Consider the following 23,504-nt stretch of genomic DNA (forward strand, 5'->3'; position numbering starts at 1 on the left):
CTGTGAGGATCTGCAGTAGCCCCATAGCATCCCTTTTCTTGAGGGAGCACCACATTAATTACCAAATAAAAAGCACAATACAGGTCAAAAGACACCATGGAAAAAAGAAGAAACTTTTTCCTACTTTATGAACTTCGGGGGTCCTGCATTTTCTTTTCTCACTGGGCCCCAGAAATTATGTAACCGGCCTTGGAATCCTGTGTCAGTGGTCGGCTCAGCTGGGCAACTCTGGGCAAGACACTTGGCTTCTTAAGTCAGTTTCCACATCTGTAAAATAACAGTCCCTATCTCATTGGATTTCTTGACTATTTTGGAGATTGATGCTAAGTTTGTCCCAGCATTTGATCCATTTTAACGCTCAATATTACTGGGCGTTAACTATTAATACGCTACCTACTTCAGATCCACTCCCTCAAGTTTTATCTACACGCAGGCTAATGTAATACTTTTAAACAGCCATTTTCACAGGCAGTGGCAAATGTTCATCCTGGTTTTGCTCTACACGTTCATTATCTAAATTTACTAAATTATCTAAACGTTATTATCTAATAATCTCCTTACAGTGTGCAGAAAGAAATGTCTATGCCTGAGCTATAAAGTAAGACTGAAACATTGCTAGATCTAAATCTTCACAAACGCTAGACAAAATTTCGGAGCTAAATTGGTCGTTCAAGTGATCCTTTCAAAAAGCGTTCATTCTCACAGGGACACAAAAAACAAGGTGCTTACAAAGCTGCGCCCAGTCTACAAACGAATGTAATAAAGCCAGTATCTTGAAAAACTTCTAAACAAGGTAATAGCTTGCTAAATGCCCCCTCTGCCACCCGCCCCTGCGGGGGTTTCCGCAAGAACGCGCAAATCAGGCGCGGAGCTCTCGGCGCAGGAAGTTGTTCTCCGTCACTTCCTTTCTTCCCCTCCGCGTCGGCGTACCTTCTGCGCGTGCGTCGGCTCGAATGAAAGGTGGATGAATTTTGAGCCAATGAGGCCGCCGTTGAGGGGGTTGGCGACGCAGCCGCGTTCGAGTGGATACAGTTCACGTGCGGCCAGCTCGAGCCTCCTCTCAGAGCTACTATGGTCGAGCCGGGGACTTTGAACCTCAATAACGAGGTGAGCACCGTGGTCTGGGAACCTGTGGGGCTGACCTTTAGGGCTCTCTTTTTGAAAGGCCTGGGGCGAGGCGGGGAGTCCCTGGCGAATTTTGCAGAACTTGTAGCATGTCAGCTGTAACTCCTCTCATGGTATCTAGGTGACCGAAGCGTCTCTGGCCCTCATTCCCCATGAATTTTTATCTGTGGGACTTTGGGAAGATCATTTAATCTATATTCAGTGTCTTATCTGTCAAACGAAGTTCCTGACAGAACCTCCCTCACAAGGCTCTGGTGAGAATTAAATTAACTGGAATGTATAAAGTGTTTGCAAAGTGCCTGATAATAAGCTCCGATACATATGACCTGCCTTTTGTTGACTTCAAAAAATGAAAGGGAGAGATTGAGACCTTATGTCTAGAAATTGCTGATCTTGAACGAGACCGTACGGTTTATAAGGATGTACGCTCGCTCAGTACTTCTTTTTCCAGGTACTGTCACATTTCTCTGCTCCCAATCACAGCAAAACTTTAATACTTACTGTCCTCAAATTTATTTCTCTCTGAAATCCAGTCTGATCAGACATTTGCCCTCATCACCTCCACGTTTCGTCATGTCTCATTTCCAGTTTCTGCTTCTATTCTAGGAAGTCATCAGAGACTTAAGGTAACCTGGAAAAGCAAGGATTAAATGAGGACCTCACAGCTGTAGCAAAGGAAGTTCTCGTCCTTTTTATTCATTGCATATATGTGTCTGCTATGAGCAAGACACTACATATTACACAGTTGTGGAAGACAGACGGTTTTTAAGAAACCTATACTCAGGTAGGGAAGGGAAAACACCATCCACCAATGATATAGAATAATGCCCAGAAAGAAAAACAAAGTTATTTACGCAAAAAAAGAAAAAGTTTCCAAAGAAGGCAAAATGAAATGAGTTATATTTATTCTTGGCCTTTAAGGATCTTACACAGTATTGAATCCAGTGGTTCAAATAGAGGGAAGAAGGCGTTTCTAGCCAGAGGAAACAGTATAAACAGGAAGGGATGGTAGTAGAAAGTGTTTTGGATAATATGAGTAGAAAACTCTACACTGATGAGAACTTGTGGGGTGAAGTAGGAAATAAAGCTGAAATATATTACTGCTTTACTGCTGCATTAAGAAGCCTGGATTTCACTTGGCAGTAAAGAACAGGATGTGTTAAAGAGGGGTATTCTGAAGGCATTCACTTTACATTGATAAATATACATTAAGCTCTTTCTAGTTCCAGAAAACATTGCTGGTCTTTTTTCCGGTAGATCGCCTGTGAGATATAAAAGACCTTAATTGGAGTGTTGTCCTTGGAAATTTCCTGGAAATACTAGTGAGCTTCCTGTTTAATTCTGAAATTACACTGAGAAGAGTGTACCCTTTACCCTACTCTTCATTTAGGGCTCTCACTTTTTCCACTTAGCTAGTTTCCAGGCCTCTTCACAACAGTTAAAATTATTAATTCACTTCATTCTGGGGTAAGTGTGTGTTCTTTATACAACCAAGGTGTTTTCTACTCTGAAAACATTTGCTTACCTGTTTCTTTTTTGTGTTTGTCTATCACCTGCAGCATATATGCTCTATAAGTGTTTGCTGGATGATTAAATAAACTTATCAAGTTAGGAAGTTTATACATCCCACACTTAAGTAAATCGTATATGTTCTAATCTGAAGGAGGGGAAAAAAGACAGAAAAAAAGTGGCAATAATGAAAGAATGGTGTAATAATTTAAAATTAATGGGAGATGGGAGTTCCCATTGTGGCTTAGCGGGATACGAACCCAAATTAGTATCCATGAGGATGTGGGTTCTATCCCTGGCCTGGCTCAGTGGGTTAAGGATCCAGTGTTGCCGTGAGCTGTGGAGCAGGCCAAAGACCCAACTCAGATCCCCCGTAACTGTGGCTGTGGTGTAGGCCAGCAGCTGCAGCTCCGATTTGATTTGACCCTTAGCCTGGGAACTTCCATATTGAAAAACAAAGGGGAAAAAAGGGACAAACACTTAGAAAAAATAGAGCAAATATGACAGACAAATTGCTAATGTTATTACTGTAAAATAGCTCACAGAAATTAAGAAAAATCACTTCATAGGAAATTGATAAGAGAAATGAATTAACTTATTTAAGAAATATATCTGAAAAAGAGTTCAAATTAACTTTTATTTTAGATAACTTTCCATTATTTTTCCATCTCACCGCTGTCCTAGTCTAAATTTTATTCCTCAGCAGAACTGCTATCCTGGCCTCCTGACTACTCTGATGAGCTGGAGTGCTGTCTTCAAAACACATCTCGTGCCCTTGCTTAGAACTGCCTCCTGTTGCTTTTGGTAAAGACCAATCTAAACAAGGCGTATCTCTCCACTTGGTGTTATACCATTCCCCTCACCCCTTCAGACTCTGTACTTGGCTGCTCTGGCATTCCTCCACTATCTAGCATGGCATTCTACAGATACTTTGGGTGTACTGTTCCTGTTAGCCACCAAATTTTCTTTCTCATTAGTCCATGTCATACTTCTATGTTGCTTTATCAGGGACACTGTTCTTGACTTTCATTTACTCCTTGTGTAAACTTTTGTAGCACTATTTACATCTCCATTTTAGCATTTGTAAGAGTTGTTTAATCTGTTATGTAAATGTGAGAGAGAGAGATTGCTTATGCCCTCAATAGGACTATAAATTTTTGCTCACCATCATATCCTCATTACTTATCTGTTGAGTAATTTGAGACATCATTTTCATGATCCCTAATAACTTAAATTAGTTTTCCTTAACTGAGATTCAGGAATGTATTTCAGGAACCCTATAACTGTCTGAAATTATGTGTAATTTGTTGTATGTCTATGTCCGGAGGGAGGGGGGAAGTTCCATAGGTTTTATCACATTTGCAAAAATTTGTAAATCTCTGGTATTATCTTAAAGATGTTGGTACTTATATCTTTATTTAATTGGAATCCTTTTTCTATAATTTTTAATTATAGCCTTTTCTTTTAAAAAGTCATATTTCCTCCTACTTTACAGTATATTTAACTTCTCAAAATGACTTTTGTGAAAATAAAAGCCTGATTGCAGGCACAACTATTATGTTAACTTTCAATGTCTTAAACCCTAATTCTTTTTTTCTAAAGAATTTTCCAAGGATAAAAGCTGACATTTACAGAACACTTCCTGACTCAAGGTTTTGTGTTTTTTTTGTTGTTATTGTGTTGTTGTTGTTGTTGTTGTTTGCCATTTCTTGGGCTGCTTCCGCGGCATATGGAGGTTCCCAGGCTAGGGGTCTAATCGGAGCTGTAGCCACCAGCCTGTGCCAGAGCCACAGCAGCGCAGGATCCGAGCTGCGTCTGCAGTCCACACCACAGCTCATGGCAACGCCAGATCCTTAACCCACTGAGCAAGGCCAGGGATCGAACCCACAACCTCATGGTTCCTAGTCAGATTCATTAACCACTGAGCCACGACGGGAACTCCTCAAGATTCTTAAATACATATATTTCTCTTAAGCATTGTAAGATTTCTACCTTTACTTGTGTGTGTGTGTTTCTTTTTTAGGGCCACAGCTGCAGCATATTGAAGTTCCCAGGCTAGGGGTCGAATCAGAGCTACATCTGCAACCTACACCACAGCTCACAGCAACGCTGGATCCTTAACCCACTGAGTAAGGCCAGGGATCAACCCATGTGCTCAGGGATACTGGTCAGATACATTACTGCTAAGCTAAGACAGAAACTCCCTGCCTTTACATTTTTAAAAAGAAAGCGTCACTTTTTACTTCATCTTATGATCATTTCTTGCATATTTTATATTTACCAGTACTCATATGGACTTTGAAGAGGGCGTACTTAACTGACTTATTATATAGCAACTTCCCTAATCTTTAACATGGTATTTTATGTATATAGGTAATAATATGTATATACTTGCCAATCAGATCAAAGTATGGATGGTCCAACTTGAGTTACCTAATATTCAAATGAGCCAGGAGTTGGGGGCGGGGAATATGCTAAATGTAGACTTTTTTCTTTCTTTTCCGTTAGAACTAGACAAGGAGTGTACAATTGAAAACAACAGTGCCTTGGCATTTAGTAAGTAAAGAATTTGAGAACTATAGCTGAGTTTCCTTCGGTCATTTGTTTCTTTAGACTGCAGTGATGTGTAAATTCAGAATTAGAAAGTGAAACATTCTGACCTGGTACTTTGTAAGGCCAAGAGCTCCTATATGAAACTAACATTATTTTATTCTTGATAGCAAATTATTAAGAAGCCCATCAGAAAACTGTTTTCCATGTCTCATAAGATAGTAAAGGTAGAAACTAAAATGCCAGAGAACAAAATGATATACTTTTACATATTGTAAGAGATAAGAATGTCAAGCATTATGTTTGTATGTGCTTTTTAGATTGTAAATCTATTTCATAATTAAATACGTGGTACTTTTTAATAATTCTTTACTGAAATAGCAAATCACTGCCCATCCATAAGAAAACTATTTTCTGCTGATGGTTAAACTATTCTGGGAAGTTTTGCTAGGTGGCAGCATATGCACAGTAATGATTACATTATAATTAATCACCAAACACTTTAGAATTTATAAAGTGTTGCTCATCAGAGGTAAAAAGTATAAGTCAACAATAAGTTATCCAAATGGCCAAATTAGAAGTCCTCTGCATAAGGCCATAATTAATATGGTTAACTATAAAATAGTTCAAATATAAGGAAAACGATGTAACAACTGTCTTTATAATCTGTTTTGTGTATACCATATATCAGTATTTTGCCATATTGTAATGCTTAATTCCATCTGCCTTAGAACTAGTTATTATTTCAATGTGTTTTCTCATTATGTTTTTAATAATTTTAGTAACATAAATACCCATATTCATACCCATTGAATATTATTGTGTTGTATATTTTTAAACTTTGCATAGGTGGTATCATACTGTACAAATACAGTATACTATACAGTATCATTCTAAAAAAATATTCTTTCCACTTAACATTTTAGGGTTTATCCATAATACATGGAGATTTGCACTGATTAAAACATTGCTTATGCTTTACTTATTTACAATATTTTATCTCTTAGGTAACATTTTGTAAAAGTGCTGATTGATTAGTCTTGTGCATAGCTTTTTGCTATAGTTGGAGGTGTGTCTTCTGGACAGATTCCTAGAAGTAAGATTTTTGTTAGACATTGCCAGAATTTCCTCCAGAAGGAGTATACCAATTTACCTTCCTCCGAGCAATGTATGAGAGTGCCTGTTTCCTCACAGCCTCAGGAACAGAATGTGTTGTCATAATGTTTTGTATTTGCCAATCTGATAGTAAGTAATGAAGAAGCAGAAGTTTTAATGTATTCTAAGGAACAGAGATATACTCAAATTTTTCTTAGCACTGCAGGCTTTTCTAGAGCAACTTGTGCTTAGAATAATTGTTTTCTAATAACTACAGGGTTTTTTTTTTATAGATTAATTCAAATACCTAGCAAAGTTAGTACAATACCAAAAATGGTTGTATAGTTGACTGACCAGACAATAGCTAATAGTCATTTCAAAGTAACATTTACTTTTGTTTGTGAACCATAGTTTGCTCTCAGCTTTGTAGATTGGAAACTTGCTATCATTGTCATCCCAAATGTCGTCTCAGAAAAAGTATTCTTTCAAAGCAAATTCATATCAACCACAACCATAAACTTCAACCATAAACCATATACAAAAACCAACTCATAAACTTATAAGAGAATATATAAATGAGAAAACTAGTTTAAGAAATATAGCTAAAAAAAAAAAGAAATATAGCTAATGTAGATAATAATGCTTACATTGTAACATGCAGTTTGTTTCCTGTCTACTGATCTGCATCAGCTGCTTGAAATGTGGAACCACAGAAAGAGTTTGTTGTATGATTCAATGTTGAGCATTGAATACATCTATCCCCATAATTGAGTTATTCCAGTACATGTTGGATTTCCCAGGCCTCTGAGATGGGAAAAGTTTCTCTGAAATCTTTGAGTCAGACACTGCCAGCTTTTGCTTTTTGTGGTTCCCTTTTCCTTTGTTTATATTGACTCATGCCTGTATGCTTAACGTGGTCTTTCCCAAGCAAGTATATTAGCTTTTCATTTAATTAACTTATTATTATATTTTTGTACTATCTACCCAAGAATTGGGCCAGGTTACATCACCGTGTAAAGATTTCACCAGGCTAACTGAGGGCATCTCTGTGCCTAGGTTCTAGGTAACACCTCGCTTTCAGCGCATGTGTTCTGTGTGTGTGTGTGTGTGTGTCTTAACTCATTTTTCCTGTGTTCTTATCTAAATGCATTCTTTTGCTGCTTGGAAGTACTCAGCTTGGACTTATCAGTCTTGGTAATAACATACAGATTTTTGTCCTCCAGTTTCTGATTTAAAATTTTTCCCTTCCACTGCTCTCTCATTTTGTTTCTTCTCTGTCAGCGTATTTCGTTTTTATTATTATGCCTATTTCCTCCTTGCTTGCTTTATTTCTCTTTCCTTCTTTTCCTCCCAAGCAATATTACACCTTTTCACATTTCTAATGATGACGGTTCTCTTTGCTTTCAGTTGAAGAATTCACCAAAGCATATTGCCCTTAAGTAGTACATTGGCCTTCTGACAATATTGGGTATTTTAGGCCTGTTTGTTGACTTCTGGGTTATCTGTCAACCAGCTTCATAGTTCCTGGGTGACAAATGAATTGGCAACCTTTAAGTCCTAACTAAAATGCTATTAGTAGGTGTCCGTCAGTTTTGCAAAAATAAAATGCTTAAGGAAAGCTATGTGCTTAGGGTGAGCAGTGTGGGAAAAATAAAAATATATTCCCATTATAGCATAAAGTGAATATACTTAATTTTTAATATACTAAACTTAAAGAAAGTTAATACGCTAGAGAAGCTTTTTTTTGGCATTGGTGTGAAAATAAGTACGTGAAGCATTCTCTTTGCTTTAAAATTCTCTTATGCAGTAATGACAAACACAGTACTTCTTAAATTGGAATTTTAAAATGGGAGTCTCTTTCTCATGGTAGGAAAGTAATCGAGGACCAACTTTGCCCACTGTAATTTACTAGTTAAAGTTGGTTAACAGTGGTTGGCAAATGGTATATAATCTCATGCACCTGCAGGGTTCAGCAATTAGAAACATATGTTAATATATTTAATGCAGAATGTATCACTTGGTGTTTATTATTTTATGAAAGACAACTTTTAAAAATGGTATCATACATAACCACTTTTGTTGCTTATGAAATGTAGCAGTTCATTTTTTCACTGAAACCTAATCTCAGTGGCTTCTTGTGTATGCAAGTATGATTTTTTTCTAAATTGATCTGTCTTTGAAACAAATTCCAAAAAGGTTAACATATGTAGTAGAAACCTGATTACATTCTGCTAATAAATTACTCCTTTGAAACAGTGAATAAACAAGTGAGTATTGCTCCCTTTCTGGTCATTTATATTTATTGAACACTTACTGTATACCATCTACTCTGTTAGATGTTAAGATGCAGCATTGAATACAACCAGATACTTGTCCTTCATGGAATTTATAACGTAGTGGGGGAAAGATTCATTAAGCATAAAAGATTCATTAAGCATAATCAGATTAAAAGTAAAATGTTAAGCTTAAAATAAGGGTCATGATAAGTTCTAGAAGCACTTTCTGACCCTCTCAGGGAGGCCAAAAGACTGGACTGAGAAATGACAACTGGACCAAAATCAGAAAGGTAAGATATTAATAAGCTAACATGGGGAGAAAGACCACCCATCAGAGAAAATGGCAGGTGTAAAGATTTGGTGGTAGTTGTAAGCAGAATGAGGATGGACTAGAAATCATGTGGCCATCCTAAGAGCAATTGGAAACCACTGAAGAGAGTTAAGTAAAGGTGTCACATCATATCTAAGTGTTAAAAAATGTAATCTGACTGAGTTGTGGATAACTGACTGGAGAGCAGCAAGAGTGGATGTTGAGAAACCAGTTGCCAGAAACTCAGCCAGGAGAGCTAGGAAGTTAGAGAAAAAAAGTAGTACAGTTTGAAAGATAATTAGGAGATAAAATTATTATGACTTGGTAATAGATTAATTGTGAGGAATTTAGAAAAAGAGAGCTACCTATATTAAACTCTAGACTTAATTATTGAAAGGATTGTTCCATTCCTTTATATATGAAACACCAAAAGAGGGATCCAGTTAGGAGTGAAGAACAAGGGTTCACATGTGAGTTGGAGGTGATTTTAAGCATTCTTGAAATGTCAGGAAGATAGTTACATATTTAGGTCTGGAGCTAAAAGTAGAGATCTCAGCTGAAGGTAGAAATTTTTGAGTCATCTTAATTTAGGTGGCAAATTAATGGTATACATACATGAGATCACTTAGGGCTAAAATGTTTATCTTGAAAAGAAGAGCTGCCCTAGGACTCCTGCTTGAACTCTGATGGTTCAGGACTGATTAGACGTGGATGAGCCTTCCAAGAAGAACAAGATGCAGTGACTAAAGAGGAAGGAGGAAAACCGGGATACTGTTCTGTTGGAGAAACCAAGGGAAAGTATTTCAAGAAGGTGGAAGTGGTCAACGGCATCAAATTGCTAAAATTTCCAGTAAAACGAAGTCTGAAAAATTCCTATTGGGTTTAGGGACTTTTAGAAATCACTAATACCTTTTGTGACAGCTTGTAGTGGACTGGTGGGAATGGAAGTTCAGCTGGTGTTATGTGGCATGCAAAAATGGAGACAGTGAGTTTGTACATCTCCAAAAGCCTGGCTCTGCAGGAAGTTGACAAGGGAGGGTTCTTCTAGTGAGCTTTGTAGTGAGGATGTTTTATTTGTCTCATCATTAATGAAAATGACTCAAGCATGATTAAAAATCATTGGGAAACTGGAGTTCCGGTCGTGGCTCAGTGGTTGACAAATCCGACTAGGAACCATAGGTTGGGGGTTCAATCCCTGGCCTCACTCAGTGGGTTAAGGATCTGACGTTGCTGTGAGCTGTGGTGTAGACTGCAGACGCGACTCGGATCCCGCGTTGCTGTGGCTCTGGTGTAGGCTGGCGGCTACTGCTCTGATTAGACCCCTAGCCTGGGAACCTCCATATGCTGCAGGAACGGGCCCAGAAAAGGCAAAAGGACAAAAAAAAAAAATCTTTGGGAAACATGCATTTAAGAGATCAACAGTGCTAAAATAAAAGGATAGCCTATAGTAAAGGCTCTAGGAAGGCAGAGAAGAATGAGACCAAAAACACAGGTAAAAGATTTAATTCAAAAAAACTTAGTGGTATTTTAACTTTATTAATTGAAGAAGATGGTAATGCAAATAAATTTACATTCATGGTAGTGGAAAGATGATGGTTCCCATCTGTTTTTTCCACGAAGTTGTTAGGGGAAGGGAAAGGTTAGATAAACGTTTATGTGTGTGTTATGATTTCACCGAAGTATAAGGACCCATTTTAAGTTAGTTATAAAGAATATCTAATAGGTAGAATATCTCAAGTATTTCCTGTCTATTGGGGTACTGTGATAAAGAACTCAGAATGTTGTTTTTTATCCAGGGTTAACTGGAAGGATTTCTAACCAGAGGGATGAGTTTACGTATTGGCAAACATTGCTTATGTATTCAAACTGGATAAAAGGAGGAAAATTAAAAAGAAAAGGACTAATTATTTGAGAGAAAGTACAGAGGTCGGTGAACTGGTAGTTTCAGTGGAGTCAAAGACAGCTGTGGTGGGTGGAGTTAAACAAGCAAGCTGAAAGAAGTTGTGATCTCAGTGTGAGGTTTTTGAATGGATGGTTTTAGAAATGAAATAATTATGAACAATGACACGAACTACACTGTGACCACGGAACTGGGTGGCTTTGGTGGAATAGATTAGGTCATTAGAAAAGAGGAAGTCAAAAAATGAAAATACAGTATTGGGTGGGTTAGTCAAGTGGGCATCTGCATCACCCAGAATGATGGAGAAACTTTGAGTAGAGAGAAGGTGGTTGTCAATATCTTCAGTGAATAAGGGAATGAATGATATTAATGAAGGTAAGAGGCATTACTGCAAAATGCAAGATATTTATCATTATTATTATTGTTATTTATTTATTTATTTTAGCAAGAAAATTTTGAGGATTGTGTGTGCCAGGAAGTCTTGCAAAGCACAGGAAATACTAAATTAAATATTGCAAGGCCCCTGTCCTTGAGGAGATCATGGACAACCACAAGAGCAATTAGAGATGGTTCAGTGAGATAGGTGCTACCCACAGTATAGTGGGAACTCTAAGGATGGAATAGCTATCTAACTGAAGCAGTCATTTGAAGGTTGCATAGGAACGATTATATCTGAATTGAATTTTGTAGTTGCTGAAGTGGAGAAGGGCATGAAGGACATTACAGGGAAATTAAAAGATGTATGACTCCTAACAATGATAGATAAAACAAACTCAAAATGATAGCATTCCATTGCACTGAGAACTGCTATAGCATGTAGTTGTTTATCATCAGAACATTTCCAATTCTTGGCCAATAATTCTGGGTTTTTTGTTTTTGCTGTTCTTAGAGTTTATCATTGTTCTCTAATAGGATTATTTACAATGTGTATGTCTGTGTGTGTGTGTGCCTGTGTGCACCCTTGTATTTTTAAAGTTATGGTTGAAATAACTTATTACTAAACATAAATGAAAAGGGTGTTCTATAAGTAAGTAAAATGTATTCACTTTCAAGCATTTGCTTTTGTTAATACAAATGCTGATTCAGTAAATTAAAATCCTACCATTTGGGTCAGGCTTTGTTTTAAAAGCTTCAAGTATTCAAAGATGAACTTGATGGTCTTTGATCTCAGTGGGCTCACAGTTTATTATGTTCCAAGCCCAGCAAGATATAAGTATAATTTAAAATACTAACCACTGAAAATGCTGTGTTTTGTTTTTTTTTTTTTTTAAAGATCATAAGTTGTTTCTCTTAAGTCTTCAGACATGTTTAGAATGTTTATTCCTTATACCTTTACTGTTTATGGAGGAGTTTGATTTCATGAAACAATGAATGTAGTTTAAGTGCTAGACTTACTCTGTAATATTAATACTCAAAATAAAGTATGTTTCTTCTTGAATTAAGGGCCTCTCTAATTTTGACCTTATTTCTCGAAGGTTGTGAAGATGAGAAAAGAAGTGAAGAGAATCCGAGTTTTGGTTATTCGAAAACTTGTGAGGAGTGTTGGCAGATTGAAGTCAAAAAAGTTAGTCATTTAAAGTAATAGTCCTATAAGTAATAACATGTCAAAAGTTGTTTTTATTCAGTATTTACAAAATTTGAGAGTGGAGTCTAGAGAAATAATTAAATATCTTACTTACACAGCACTTTGTTTTGTGTGTAGATAGGATCTGAGTGAGATGAATTGTGTTGTGTCAGCATGTCCTTACATAGTTTTGACCATATTCACTTAGATGTATGATGAATTCTTTTATTTTTTTCAAAACTCTTCTTTTGACTTGTTTAGAATAAAAGTGTTTTGGAAGTATTTACGTATTTTATGTCATTAGCTTATTTTTTTTTTTAAGATGTTGATGTTGTTTAACAAATCTAGTGATACCTGAAATCAGTTTTAAAGATTTTAATATCAACTTACCCTTTTTTTCCCCCTTCTTTGGCCACCTTGGGGAATATGGAGTTCCCCAGCCAAGGATCAGATCTGAGCCCTCAGTCGCAGGGTATGCTTCAGGGGTGGCAATGCTGGATCCTTTAATCCACTGTGTAGAGTAGGGGATGGAACGTGCATCCTGGCGCTGCAGAGATACCGCCGATCCCATTGCTCCACATTGGGAACTCCAATATCACCTTATTGCTTGAATTGCCCACATAATTTTGAAATCTTTAGTACCTTGCTGAAGTGTTTATCAAAACATTTTATTATGTTTAAATTTTTTGAAAAGGTAATATTTTGCATATTGGTGTCGCTAGTATTAGAGAAAAGTATGTCATTTATGGTACTTATGCTTTAAGCATGAATACTTACAAGGTCTTCAGATGTGTTTTGCTTCTGATTAATTTCTTGGGGGTTTTTTTGTACATGCTTAAGAGATAGCCCTCTTCTTCTTATATAATCATATATTTAGTATCTTTATGTATTTCTTTAATTCCAGAGAACAAATTTTCATTTAATAAAATTATTTCCAACCTTAGAGCTTGTGAAACTTAATTGTAGCTTACAAAACTTACATGAAATACAATGTGTTATTAATTGATTGATTAGAAAGTATTTGACCTTCCCATTAAAGAATTAGAAGGCAAACTATCAGTGGTAATAATTATTAATATCATGTATAGCCAATGCTTATTTTTGCCAAAAACTTGGGTTTGTTGTTAGAATTAGGGTATGTGTTGGATGGAGGGAGGACAGTGCAGGATGACAGAATGTTATTTATGGATTAAGCATTTCTAAAAGAAATGGAAAGACCTTTCTTTATGATATTAATCTAAAATAAATGTGTTTTCTGGATATATATTGTAATGTGTCTTTTGCAGGGGCACTGAAGATGCACTGTTAAAAAACCAAAGACGAGCACAACGGCTGCTTGAAGAAATCCATGCCATGAAGGTAAGGACCTGTGATATGTGTATATGTGTGCTTCCTCTCAGCCTACATTTTGTGAATGTGTCTTTGGTATATGTATGTACGTTAAATTTATTTGAATATAGTTTTGAGTTGTCTGACATTATTTGTGTGGGTTTGGTAGAGAATGTAACACATTTAGAATATTGTAATATGTTTAAGCTTGCATTATTCTGTTTTTTACTAAAGTTTTTAAACTAATTGGTGTCAAAACTATGCCACATTAAATTCATCTATGTTTAGTTATGCTTTGTGCCTAAGATTTTTACTGGAACTTTAGTCTTGAAGTCTAAGTTAAGTTCAAGTCTAAGTTAAGTTCGTGCTGTTTGGTAATGTGGATAGTAATATTGGTGGCTGACATCATGCTTTGCCTATTGCCAACTCAATAAATTTTTGTGTGGTGGTGTCAGCATTTTATTCAGCTCTGTAGTAACTTGAAATAAAATTAGTATTGGACCAAAATGATCCGTATTTTTGTTTCTTTTAGCCAAAATCTTCACTAGCATAATTTTTAGGTCTTCTCGCTGTTCTTACTTTGTGGAAACTTTCATTTACCAAATGACATACTATTAAATGTCTGGGAGACTGTTTTATTGCAGAACTTAAAAACAACATTTGGTACCAGCAATTACTTTAATTGCAGGGTCATTTTGCATGTATGTTTGAGTATTACATTCTGGTAGAACTTCTAAGTTTTGTGATAGATAAAAGAGCAATAGAATTCTCTAACAGTGTATTAACTGAGATTATCAAAACTTCTCACCATTTTTTCCTATTGAATGGTTGATAAAGTATCCTATAAAACAAAGTTGTCATAGTTAATCTGAATAGAAGCAGATGTCGGATATGATTCTTTGGTGTGAAGTATGAGTTTTGTGGGGATTTTTTGTTTTATTTTCACAAGACTGCAAAATTCATGGAATCCATTTGATATATCAAAATTTTAATCCCCTTGTTGTCCAGTCATTCATGCAAAATTATCCGTATTTGAGTCCTAATTGTTTGTGTCACTTTGTATTACCCATCATTTAAACTTTTTCATATACCTTTTTTTTTCCATAAAATTCCTGTGAAAGGTAAAATCCTTAGAGATTTTTGTTTTTGAGGATTAACGCTAAGGTAGAATGTTATGGTTTATTCCTTTGTCTCTCACTTTCTCTTAACTAAGGTCCTTACTAAATTACATTCCTTACCTAAATTTTTCTCTGTAATTTCTTCTGAATAGTCATTTTTGTAGTCCTAAATTATTCGGAGGCTTTGAGCTACTGTATAATTGCTGATTTTATTTTACCATGGAAAGGATGCATTATATATAATAAGCCTATGTACAGTATGTCAGGAGTTTGGGAACAAAAAGTATTCATTAATCTTTAGAATACTTCCATTCTGTAACTTTCAATAATGCATTTAATTTAACTAGAAAGAAAAGTTGTCCTATTTGATCCATATGTGAAACTTGTTTTCTGTTAAACTTCATCAGCAATAGGAAATCAGACTCAGTGATAAAGTTCATAGGTTTACAGTATTACTCTGTCATGACCATAGTTTCTGTTTGTTTTGGTTGTTTCTGTTTTTCCTGTGTCTGTGTAAGACCTTTATGTATGAGGAATTGTTGCCTCAAGAAAGCTAAAGTTCATAGTCTAGTATAGTCCTTGAATTCACAAAATTAATGGGATATATAGATTCCTTGAATTCATGTCAGGGTAAATGTAGTTTAGATTGGTTACTCTGACTTCCACTCCATTTGTAATGCTCTTTAAAAACTGGATTAAATAAAAATATAAAAACCGAAAAAAGAGTAAGTCTATATGTTTGCTTTTCTTACATTTCAAATTTTGTTCTTCATTCATGGTTCTTTTACAAAATCGTTCTACTTTTCTAAAAGAAAAGACAAAGCATTTTTTAAAATTGAAAGGTCATTTGTAATTTCTTAAGGGAATGTTAGTTATCACATAAATGGGAGTATCAAAGAAATTGTCACAAAACGGAAAGCTCATAGTCTCAATTAAATTTGGAGAAAAACCTCTTCTTACTCATTTTTCCAGACGAATTTTTTCCTTGGCTCATATACCGCTACATTTTTATAGTGTTGTTCATGACATACTGTCCTATACTTGCTTTCTATGATAATAGGGTATTTCGTTGCAAGATGACTTCCTTAAGAAGAAAACCTGAGGTATTTTTAGAAATGGGAGTTTGTTTTTTCTGGCCAAGGAAAAAATGGCCTGGTCTTTATGATGCTATAAAATGACATATTCCAGTTTTATAGAGTGTAATGTATAAATATGAAAGAAATTTTTGCTGCCTTTTCTGATAGTATTCATACTTGTAGCTTTGATACTAGTATATACATTGGCTTCGGAAATAGTTCCTTTTTCTTTGAATGTTTAAGTAGCTTTTTGACTTTTATAGATTTCTAAGTTATTTAGCTAGAGAAGGAGTTCGTAAAATTAAGGTATATAGTAAAATTAATCAAAATGTACTAGAAATCTTTGTCTCAAATATCAAGGTAATATATCTAGCTTTTACTATTTACTGTGTGCTGGGTAAATATATCGTGTGTTTTATATTCACTATCTCATGAGGTAGATATTATTATCCCTATCTTACAGAATAGGAATCGAGGCTTAGAGAAGGTCAGTAGCTTGTTCAAGATCAAATAGTTGTTTGATGGTAAACTTTATAACTAACTATGAAGTTATGGAGTTCTTGCTGTGGCACAGTGGAATCGGCAGTGTTTCTGCAGCACTGGGGTGCAGGTTCGATCCTGGCCTGGCCCATTGGGTTAATGATCCAGGGTTGCTGCTGCTGCTGCTGCTGCAGCTCAGATCTGATCTCTGGCCTGGGAATACCATGTGCCAGGGGGAGGCCAAAAAAAAAAAAAGAAAAAAGCTGATGGTATTAGCCACTTTACTGCTTCACCAAGAAGAGAACTTCTGAAGTTCCACTCTCCTAGAGATTGGATTAAGTTAATTTAATAAACATGATACTTGCCCTCTAGGAAAAAAGGCCCAAAGATATGTAACAAGTTTTGTGATTCTTTAATTCCTCCCAGCTAAGTATACCCAGTTACTCCTTTTTTTTTTTTTTTAACTTAGTCCTTTTTGAGGCCCTTACTCTTCCTTATGCTGAATTTTCCTATGTAATGAGAATTTCTCTTCTGTGAGATCTTGCTGTGTTATCCTTTGCTTCTCTCTTTTAGAACTCTATCACTTTTGTTCCATTCTTCTCCTATTTTTACATGTTCAAGCCTCCATTATTAAAAGCATCATTTGGTGGAGTTCCCTCGTGGCCCAGCAGGTTAAGGATCCATGTCACTGCTGTGGCTGCCATTACAGCCCTGGTTCAGGTCATGGCCCAGAACTCCCTCATGCTGAGGGTGCAGCCAAAAACAAACAAATAAACAAAGAAAACAACAACAGGAAACACATCATCACATCATTTGCCCTTTATCACCTCTTAGGATTGCCCTGTCTTATGTCATGGTCTGTTTCTAACTGATTGTCATTAGTAGATCACAAATAGGAAAATGTCGTAGATTATGATCTTTAGAGATAGCATGTAAAATCAAATAAAGTAATACATCGTCAAAATAATAACTGCAGTTGACCCCTGAACAACGGCAGGGATTGGGGCGCTCACTCTCTGAGCAGTTGAAAATCTGGGTGTATTTTGCTTTTTTTTTTGTCTTTTTTTTGCTATTTCTTGGGCCGCTCCCACAGCATATGGAGGTTCCCAGGCTAGGGGTTGAATCGGAGCTGTAGCCACCGGCCTACGCCAGAGCCACAGCAACGCGGGATCCGAGCCGCGTCTGCAACCTACACCACAGCTCACCGCAACGCCGGATCCTTAACCCACTGAGCAAGGGCAGGGACCGAACCCGCAACCTCATGGTTCCTAGTTGGATTCGTTAACCACTGCGCCACGGCAGGAACTCCTGTATTTTGGATATAACTTGTAGTGGACCCTCTGTATCTGCAGTTCTGCATCTACAGATTCAACCAACCTTGAATCGTCTAGTACTATAGTATTTACCATGGAAAAAAATCTCATGTAAGTGGACCTGTGCAGTTCAAACTTATATTGTTTCAAAGGTCAAGTATATATCATATGAATTTCACCACAGCTCTGTAAAGGGGGTAGAATCTTTTTTTTAAAGCACATTTGGATGTGTTCTAGACTGCATACACTCCTTGGTTGGAGGTTTGTCATCATATATATTCATATATTAATTAGAATTTTGTATCATTTCAGGTTATATATTTTTTTTAAAATTTACTGAGATATTTCTCTTTAATTTCATATACTATGATTTTTGTTAAGTTTTTTATTTTTCCTTTATGAATGCTTAAAAACAAATCCACCATAGGTTAAAAGATACCTTTTTTGTCCCTAAAGCATATTATATTAATTATTTGGGTGAAATTAGCATTTAATTCACTTATTTTACTAAAGTAATAGTATTAAGTGTTGTTAGTGTAAGATTATACTTATTTTTGATAGTTTCATCTTTTGTAACCCAGTCCTAAAAATCCTATCATCAAATTGGATTCACATATTAGAAATCTTACTTAGAAATCTAGCTTCAGTAATATTTTCAAAGATAGACCCAATCAGAAGGAACAGGTTAACCTAGGAGAGATTTAGGAGTCTGTATGATTCCATAGGTCCTTCTTTTCTGCATCAGCCATATACTTTTTGGCCCAGAGTAGATGAGATCTTTAACTGAGGAAGTTTAGTTATTACCCAATAGCAGACAGCATTCAGTTTTGAAACTTACCAATTCTATACCCCAAGGTTGTATAGCTTACATGGTATTTTCCAGTGTTTGTGCCTCATAAATTCATAGATTCTGAATTTGTTTACTGTAAGCATCCTTAACAGGGGGACATCCTGCTAAGAACATTCTTCAAATAAGGACTTTCCTCCTAACAAAAGTTATTAGCATATTTACCAAGAGAAGCCATTATTAGTGTATTAACAAGTACATTAAACTTCTGCCTGAGTTTCTTCCTGGTAAAGGAAGTGAATAGATCCCAGCACAGCTGTTTTAATTCTTCCCTGATATGTAATAGCATGCCTTTTGGCATTTTTTAGAAATTTTAGTGTATTTCCCTCCAACTTTTTAGAAAATACTTTGAATCTTTAATAATAATAATTACACAGTGTGTCACATCCATGTTCCTCCCTTTACTGGTAATGCTTAGTTTCAATCACTTGGTTTAGACATTGTGTGCCAGATTCCTCCTTTTTTTAAAGGTACTTTTTTTCTGTTTGCATTTGTTAGGTAATCTGTGAGATGATAACTTTGAGGTTATGTGAATATCCTATGGTCTTTTTACCCAGTGACTGATGTTCTGTGGGTAAATCAGTTAACACCTATTGTTTCTTTGTCTATGCTGGGATTTTTTATTTCTCTGATAAGATTTTAATTCATTGAGTGGAATTTTTTTTTTTTAAATGTCAAGGAGAGTGATAATAGTCATTTTTGCCTGAGGAGAAGAAAAATGTTTCCCTTTCTTGGATCTTTATGTGCTGGGTGGTTTTGAGTTGTATCCTGGATGTTACGAAAAATATGTAGTAGAGATTCTGGGTCTGGTTATTCTTCTCAAACAAATGGCGGTTTTATCAGTTAACTTTTGGAATCGGCTTTAGTTTCAAAGATGTTTCTTAGATAGCACCTATAGCTTTAGTTCAGATCATTTGTCTGTTAGTTTGAATCCGTTTCTTACATGCATTGTTCAGGCTTATGGATCCCTTGCGTGCTTCTTTCTCTTCTGGGTTTCCCCTGCTCTGTAGTGGATAACGTACCCAAACCTCACTGTTGCACATGCTACTTGGCCTCTCTTCCTGAACCATGCGCCCTGCAGTTAGTTTTCAGTTACTTTCTGAAAAGATGGTGACTTAACTGTATAGCTTCACATCTTTACTCCCAGTTTGTTTAGAGTCCCTATCAGAGCCTATCTTCTTCCATTTACTCTCCTTTATCTTTAAGTAGGTTTTTGGTAATATGTACAGGTTTTATGTTCTGCTTTATTTTGTTTGAGGGGAGGAAAAAGCATGGTTGATCATATTATCTGTTAGTACCTTAATCTGTCATACCAGAAATGGAAGTAGCCAAAGTTAAAAGTAACTGTAAATAGCTAAAAAAGAGGCTGACTACCCCAAGACACTGTAAATTTCGGTCTTAGGGAGATGAAATAAATAAAGGAGGCTTATAGCCACTGAAGCAGAAAGAAAACCAGGAGAATATGGTATCTAGGAAACCGAGTAAAAAGACTGTTTCAAGAGAACAGAGTGATGAACTAGGTATCTGTATTGATGTTGTTCTTATTTTCAAAATTAGCAATATTATTTTCAAAGTGTGAGTTCATTTATTAGATCATAATTATTGATGAAATTTTCAAGGAGTACTACCTCCGTGGTCTAGTATACTTTGCAGGACTCTGCTGATAGAACCAGAATGGGTTTTGTTCTTGCTTATGTGATCCTAAACATACCTTCTCTCCTTCTTCCCCTTCCCCATCCTATTTCTTTCTGTAAAAAGAAATCTCAAATTGTTCAGTTGTTTCCACATTCATATTTTCTTCCTATATGTCTAGAACCTGAAAGTCACAAGCAATGGTCCAGGTATGGAAGAGATATCTATAATGTTTCTCTCTTTGTTTACCTCCCCATATTCCTTGAGCATACCCACATTATGACCTTTTATAGCTACAGGATCAGCACTGTTCCCTCTTAAGTCTCTTTTATGAATCTGGACTTGTAATTTAGATTATTTTTCTCTAATGCATTGTAGAAATCAAGTAAATAGTTTCTTGAAACCTTTAGGGTGCTTTAAAGATCCTCAGTAAAAACTTTCAACTTAGGATAGTATGTTTTTGTTTGTTGTTTTTAAGGTTAATTATTGGAAACAAGAATGAATAGACCCTTCATTTTATAGTCAGCTTAGCCAGTGTTCCCTAAGACCATTTAACTTTTAATTTAATTCCTTTAAAGGGAGAACGTTTATTGCTTCTGAAGGCAGAGCAAGATGCTCTGATTTAATATACTTTTGTACTCGTGACATTTGAAATGATAAACAGGAAGTCATAATGGTATTTTAAAAGATCAGAATATACTGCTCTCTTACTCACATGCAACGTTTAGAAACAGATCATCACATTGGAATTCTAGTTTGCTTTCCTGGCTTGTGGTTTCTACAGCTTTAAGCCAGTATTTTGAATAGTTCATACTCTTGAAATCCTGAGCAGTGTTACATTTTTCACATGCAGGGGTCATGATTTTCATTGTAAGCTCTATTGCTAAGGAGATGCTATATCAAGTCTGTGGTGATCCTAAAATATTTTTGTCTTTTAAATAAGAGCAGTTGTAGCAAATAAAAGTGGTATCTGCTTTTGAACCTTCTTAGTTTCTATTTGAAAACAAAGGAAAAATTACAAGTCCTTGTAGTGCTATTACCATTTACTTAGTCATTATATACACATAATTTTAAAATAAAGAACTGACTTTGGAATTGCTTCAGTCGAGATAAGCCTAGTTCTAAGGCTACTAAGTGTATAAACAGAATTTAAGGGTAGGAAGGAAGGAGTATCACATGATCTTTTTAAAAAAATAAATTTTTTTTTAACTTTTGTTTTGATTTTTTTTTTTTAAGTTTTGTAACTTTGGAAATTTGAACTTACAACCTTGGCAGACCATTTCTACTAACTGTGAAAGTATCCAAAGCCCTTTTCAACTATTAACTTTAAAAAATTTGGACAACCAATACTACTATCATAATTCTGGTATGGAATAATGTGGTGATTGAGAAAAGAGGCAAATATTACAAAATATTTTGTTGGAACACACAGTGGGAGACAAAGAGCCGTAGAGAGAAGCAGCAATAAGAATAGTAAATAACTTTTTTTTAATGGGATTTTCTTTTTATTCAACTGGAATATCACATGAATTTTGGATTAAATGAAGACAAATTATGTTTAATCACTTAAACTCCTTAATTTGAACATATATTTTACTTTGCTAGATTTCTTTTGTAATGGAAACTCTGTTCTTTTTTCCTTTTTATTAGAGTAACTAATGTTAATGTTTTGCTACTCAAAGAATTAATATTTTGTGATAACAAGATAAACTCAGCAATGTTCTATTTTCTCCTTGACTATGAAGAGTTTTATTTTTTCTCTACCTGCTATTAAATTATGTAAACTATCTAGCATTCTAAAAAATAAAAATAATCCCAAGGGAAGTAGCTGCTCCAATTAAAAATGCCTTTTTAGCAGTCTACAATGAACATGTATAGTTCTCTTTCATTCTCCCCTTTGCTATATAAAAATTAAACCCTTTGCAGGGCATATTAATTTTACATATGGGTGAGGTAGGGAGATAAATTCTCACTTTTTATTTCTTGATTTCTGTTGAAACTCAATATATTGAAATAGAACTTAAGAGTTTTGGTTGTAGTTAATCAGTAATAGTTATTCTCTTCATCACAATGTAGGATAGCATCTTCATTTATTAATGACCATACATTTTCTAAGACCCATAAAATTTGCAACCAGAAAAAAAAAAAATGTTCAAGTGAAAAAAAGAGTGGGAATTTCCAGACCCACTATTATAATTCCGTATTATATGCTTAGGTTGGTTAAATACATTTTAAGTTAGAATCTACTGTGCATGTAGATAAATAGATTTCTACTGTCAGGGCACACACTATTTTGTGGGAAGCAAGCATATGAGTCTCTGCATGGTATATCCCATACTGTGTTATAAGCAAAGAGTTGTAGGAACCTAGAGCAAGGATCTATTTATTTACTTATGGGATTTAGGGAACACCTCACAGAATGGGTGGCACTGAGTTGGAACTTGAAAAATAAATATGATTCTGTTTTCAGACAGGTAGTCTAGATAAATAGAGCACAACAAAAACAAAGCCTATAGGTCTGCAAGTACATGGTGTAATTTGGAAGGGGTGCTCAGGATTCTATTTCTGTTACACTGTTTAGCACATTGAGCTGTAATTTCTCTGTATATCTCCTTTTTTGAGGATAAAATATTATCTTTCTTCTGTGCTTGGTGCACTAGTTAGCAAAAAAGTAGACATTCAGCAAGTATTTCTTCAGTGAATTAATGTGGCTGGAGTATGGAATAAGTGGAGGAACAAATGGTTGAAGATTGTAACTAGGTAGTAGATGAGATTACAGTTGAAAGCTTTTTAGTAAATGTGGATGATCACAGGTTTTTGAGTCATCATGTGTGTTTTCTAGAAAGAGAAATCTGAAGGAGAATGGAGGATTCATTAAAAGGAAATGAAATTGGAGGTGAGGTAATTAATTAGAAAGCAATGGCAGGCGTAATTTTTTCATGCTTTAAGGAGCCTGTCTTTATGGGTGATAATATGCCATGTGATTCATTGTTCCTACTCTGCAAAAATCTTATACCATCAGAGAAATGAGCTGGTATGCACAATTTTAAAAATAGGGTAAGTTATGATAGGGCCTTTAAAAATTTTTAAAGAGCAAGAGATTACTTCTTACTGGCAATTAACCAAGGAAAGTTTCCTAGAAAAGTTTAATAAAAAAATTAATGTTACTGATTTATAAAATTGATATGGTTTCCTTGATAGCATTTAATTAAATCCCAATTATATAGCAACGTTACTGTTTTATGCAGTAGCTTCACATCCCACACTTACATATTATTTATAGCACTAGGAAGGTCAATTTTAGATGTAAGAACACTGCTCATAAATACATTGATAATAGTTTTAGTTATACATTATTGCATAACTACTTTATGTCATGG

General features: G+C 35.5%; 1 protein-coding gene across 2 annotated transcripts in view; it reads left to right on the forward strand.

Annotated features, from left to right (window-relative positions):
* Nucleotides 1-930: 930 nt before the first annotated feature.
* The window catches only part of SRFBP1 (serum response factor binding protein 1), a 59,123-nt gene continuing 36,549 nt past the window's right edge, over nt 931-23,504 (forward strand). The window contains exons 1-3 of one of the 2 annotated variants that reach the window (XM_047778490.1): nt 931-1,107; nt 12,241-12,329; nt 13,616-13,688. In XM_047778490.1, the coding sequence (XP_047634446.1) occupies nt 1,072-1,107; nt 12,241-12,329; nt 13,616-13,688 (198 nt within the window). In that variant the 5' untranslated portion in view covers nt 931-1,071. The remainder of the gene's footprint in view (nt 1,108-12,240; nt 12,330-13,615; nt 13,689-23,504) is intronic. The other variant, XM_047778491.1, reaches the window with a different exon arrangement.

This window comes from Phacochoerus africanus, chromosome 4, assembly GCF_016906955.1.
Source record: "Phacochoerus africanus isolate WHEZ1 chromosome 4, ROS_Pafr_v1, whole genome shotgun sequence".
NCBI lineage: Eukaryota > Metazoa > Chordata > Mammalia > Artiodactyla > Suidae > Phacochoerus > Phacochoerus africanus.